At 43.8% G+C, this 4,900-nt stretch overlaps 1 protein-coding gene across 1 annotated transcript; it reads left to right on the plus strand.

Annotated features, from left to right (window-relative positions):
* The first annotated feature begins 1,217 nt into the window (after nucleotides 1-1,217).
* On the plus strand, nucleotides 1,218-4,614 carry LOC122945358 (hemoglobin subunit beta-2-like). The gene is made up of 3 exons (XM_044304432.1): nucleotides 1,218-1,309; nucleotides 1,648-1,870; nucleotides 4,486-4,614. Exons 1-3 carry the CDS (start codon nucleotides 1,218-1,220, stop codon nucleotides 4,612-4,614), a joined length of 444 nt encoding a protein of 147 aa, XP_044160367.1.
* Nucleotides 4,615-4,900: the final 286 nt, after the last annotated feature.

A 4,900-nucleotide genomic window follows, 5' to 3' on the forward strand; every position in this document is an offset into this window, starting at 1 on the left:
TCATTGCAATGTCCCAAAATGGTCATACTGTTAATATATACATATAAATATCCAGGGGCGGACTGGGAACTTAAAGTGGCCCCATTTTGTAGGCAGGTCCAAAATAACAGAAGGCGGGGCAACACAAGTAGGCGGGGTCAGCAGTACCACAATGCAAAACACTATCCCAGCAGAACCAAATAACATAGTGTAACACGAAATATTGCCCCAAAATCTGTCCCTCTGTGGTGGCCATCAATAGCTACCATCTTCTGTCCTCCTCCTCCAGTTGTCTATGGAGCGGGGGGCTTAGGAGGTAAGGTGCGGGGCACAGCAGTTGAATTCAGGAGGGCATGTTCAGTCACTGGCCAGGTACATGATTACCTGATTCTCACAGCGTTAATTATTGTTGAGAGCTAATTATGGCAGAGAGAAGGACTTGGATGGCCCCCTAATGGCATCGGACCACCGGGAAATTTCCCTGTAGTGTGTATGGCCAACCACCCCTGTATATATCTCATACAGTGAATAACATAATGGAAAAATCATAAAAATGGCTAATTTGCCATTTTTTTTGTTGCTTTACTTCCCGAAATATTTAAACAAAAAGTGATAAAAAAAATTATTCACATCCCCAAATAGTATCAATCAAAACTACTGATTGCCACACAACAAATAAGCCCTCACACATCTCTGTAGACGAAAATCCAGATTAAAAAGTTATTGGCGTATTTAGGTATTAAAGCCTAGAAATGTCGTACAATATAAATGCTGTATGGCAGTAATCCTAATGACCCATATAATGAAGGTTACATGTCACTTTTACTACATAAAAATTAAACCTTTAAAACTATGGTGGAAATATATATTTTTTCCAGTTCCACCCCATTTTGAATTTTTTTTCCAACTTCCCACTACATTGCCTGCAGTGTTAAATGGTGCCCTTAGAAGGTGAACTGTCCTGAAAAAAGCTGGTTAAGATCATGAGGTAAAGAAATGTTGTTCTTATTTTTAATATTCTTTACTAAAACGTGGAGAGATGGGTTTTTATCTTAACATAAAGTGGTCAGCAGTGAATTGTCCAGCCTCATCATTTCTCTGGGTCACTGGAGGATGACACAGCAGAAAAGTACATGGGTGGACTGCAGGAAGTCACTATAAAAAGGTCTCCCAGTGTCCAGGATTCACAACAGACTTCTAGAGATTCCTCTCTAACAAACTACAACCCAACTGCAACAATGGTGCACTGGACTGCTGAGGAGAGAGCTGCCATTACCTCCACCTGGGCCAAGGTTAATGTTGAACAGGATGGCCATGATGCCCTGACTAGGTAAGGCCATGCATATGTCATAGGCCTCATGTAGACCACCGTATTTTGTATCCGTGTCTGATCTGTATATTTTGCAGATTGCACACAGACCCTTTCATATCAAAGGGTAAAGTACATGTCCTATTCTTGTCTGTTTTGTGGACATGAATAGTAATTTCTAGTAATGGCAGTAAGAAAAGTGTGGATTTGACACAGGTGTCCATATTTTGCAGACTAGTCATACTTGAAATACAATACAGACACAGTCGTGTGCATGAGGCCTGATATGTATTGTGCTACTCTATCTATCTGTATATATATTTGTATTACTTTATATATGATGTATGCATTCTTTATAGGCTGCTGGTCGTGTACCCCTGGACCCAGAGATACTTCAGCAGCTTCGGAAACCTCTCCAACGTCACCGCCATCTCTGGCAACGTCAAGGTGAAGGCTCATGGAAAGAAGGTGCTCGCAACTGTTGGCAATGCCATCCAACACATTGATGATGTGAAACATTACCTGCATGACCTCAGCAAGTCCCATGCCCAGGAGCTCCATGTGGACCCCGAGAACTTCAAGGTACAGCAGGCAACGCAATTATATTATTATACTAGATTCTTTTCTATCTTCATTCAGCAGGACCTGTGCTGACGTCACCGCGCTAACCACATGGTGAGCACGATGACGTCACCAAAGGTCCTTTTGCAGGTCCTTTAAGAAGAACAAAGAAGAGGATCCCGGCTGCGTGATCAAGTGGATGAGGTGAGTAATGTGTTTCTTATTTTTTAACCTCAATTGACATTTGACTTTGCATTCTGTATTAAAGAATGCTATTATTTTCCATTATAACCATGTTCTAAAGGAAAATAATAAAGTGAATCAGCTGTTTCAGGCTGCCGTGGCCCTGGGATCTGACGATGTATTCATGATGTAGACAACATTAATACAATGCACTTACTAATGTACTGTGATTGTCCATATTGCCTCCTTTGCTGGCTGGATTACATTTTTCTTCACATTATACACTGCTTGTTTCCGTAGTTACAGACCACCCTGCAATCTAGCAGTGGGGGGTCGGGCTTGCACACTATAGAAAAAAGTACTGGACTATGAGCACTCTCGTGGTCCCAGCCACCAGATAGACTTGTGCTTTTTCCTATAGTGTGTAAGCATGGTCACCACTGATGGATTACAGGGTGGTCGTAACCATGGAAACGAGCCGTGTATAATGTGATCAAGACAGCAAAGGAGGCGATATGGACAATATGAAAAAACTTTTCTTGAATGGAAAAAGGTGTATTTTTTTCAAACTTGGAATTTTTTTTATTTAATAAAACTTCTTTATTTACTTTTTTAACTATTTAACAGTCCCACAAGGGGACTTTATTGGACAATCTTTTGATCTCTTCTATAATTCTCTTGTACTGCTGACAGTCACCAGCACAGGCTGCGCCAGAGAGGCATGGCCAGTTAGGATACACTACAGGCAGGTCTGGGCCTTAATTAGGCTTCAGACTGCTGTGCACAGGCATCGGCACCCTGCAATGTCATTTGTGGGGTGTCAACGCAAGACAGAGGGAGTCCGCTCCCTCTGTATAAGGCCTCTTGCACACAAATCTACAGTATTTTCTTTCATTGTCCATTACGTTTTTTTTTGCAGACCGTATGAGGAACCATTTACTTCAATGGTTCATCCCAAAAAAACAGAAGGTACTCTGTGTGCATTCCGTTTCCGTATGTCCGTATTTCCGTTCCACAAAAACACAGAACACACATTACGGACAAGGATAGTACTGTTCTTTTAGGGGCCAGCTGTTCTGTTCTGCAAAATACGGAATGCACACAGATGTCATCCGTATTTTTGGCGGATCCATTTTTTGCGGACCGCAAAATACATACGGTCGTGTACAAAAGGCCTAACACTTATATGCTGCTGTCACTATTTGCCATTGCATCTGGGGCACCTCTGCTGGTACAGGCTTTAGAGCAGGAGGCTCTAGTGTGAGAGCCCCTGGTCTCCGCTGCACAGAAGACTTGGGCAGAGCTTAGACTAGGCTGCCATAAAAAGGTGGTGGCCAAGCCTAAGGGCCCTTAGTTACTGTCATAATAAGGCATATTGGTGGTCACTAAGGGGTTAGTAAACTAGTAACATTCTAACAGTTAAACCAGTCATTACATATATATATATATATATATATATATATGTTTACTCAGGGCAGTCTTTAACGCAGGGCAAAAGGGGCAGCTGTCCCAGGCTCAGTTGCTCCTGGGGGACCCAAGGCACCTGCCTCTTGAGGCCCGCTGGCCACTGGAGGACCTTTCATGGGTCCATACTTTATTAACTAAGTACCAGGACATGTAGGGCATACATGGGGGATGTCCCTGCACTTACTATTATTTATGGGCGCCGCTCCGTTGGGCCTCTGTGGCCCCCGTTACATTCTCCCGCACTGTATGCTAAGTAACAGCATCAGAACACCAGGGAGAAGACATCAGCTTTTCTCCCTGGGCGTTCCTTCTCCCTGGCTGTAGTGCTGTCCAATCGCAGTGCAGAACGTCACAGGGAGAAGGAACGCCCACAGAGAAAAGCTGATGTCTCCTCCCTGGTGTTCCGATGCTGTTACTTAGCATACAGTGCGGGAGGATATAACTGGGGCCACAGCGGCGCAATGGAGCGGTGCCCAGAAATAATAGTCAGTGCAGGAACATCCCCCATGTATGCCCTACATGTCCTGGCACTTAGTTAAAAAAGTATGGACCGTTCGCCAGAACTCTGGCAATCCAGACGCAAATAGATGCATTTATCAGACGGATCCGTCTGACAAATGCATTGAAATACCAGATTAGTTTTTCCGGTGTCACCTGGAAAAACGGATCCGGTATTTATCTTTTTTCACAGATTTAAAGGTCTGCGCATGCGGGGACCAGAAGAACGTTTCTGTGAATGCAGAAATTTCAATGGAAATTAATGCTGACTCCGGCATTCCGGCAAGTGTTTAGGATTTTTGGCCGGTAAGAAAAATGCAGCATGCTGCAGTATTTTCTCCGGCCAAAAACGCAAGAGGGACTGAACTGATGCCTACTGAATGGAATGAGTATCTGGTATTGAGCCCCTAGGACAGAACTCAAAGTCTAACATATTCCTATAACTATTGGCCTAGTTTCTTACTTATTGTTTTATTCTTCTTTTACAGCGTCTTGGAGAAGTTTTGGTCATCGTCTTGGCCTCCAAGCTGGGATCTGCATTCACCCCTCAGGTCCAGGCTGCCTGGGAGAAGTTCATCAACGTCTTGGTGGCTGCCCTGAGCCAAGGCTATTTCTAAATTAACATGACATTGTTTATTACTAATAATTTTGTCTCATTGAATGGAAAATAAAAAAATATTTATAACTCAATATGTGGCTGTGGTAATGCAACGACCTGCAGGGGGGAATGCTGTGAGGAGGACTGGAGTGGTGGTGGTGGTGGTCAAACAGATGGATGCAGTACATGTTCATGGTGGCGTTCCCCACACTGACACTCCCTGGGTTTGTGGAGTGGTTGGAGGGGCATAACACTTCTTCCCCTCAGGGCACACCCTGAACTTAGAGATCCTCCTTGATGGTAGC

Source organism: Bufo gargarizans, chromosome 8 (genome assembly GCF_014858855.1).
Source record: "Bufo gargarizans isolate SCDJY-AF-19 chromosome 8, ASM1485885v1, whole genome shotgun sequence".
In the NCBI taxonomy this organism is placed as follows: Eukaryota; Metazoa; Chordata; class Amphibia; order Anura; family Bufonidae; genus Bufo; species Bufo gargarizans.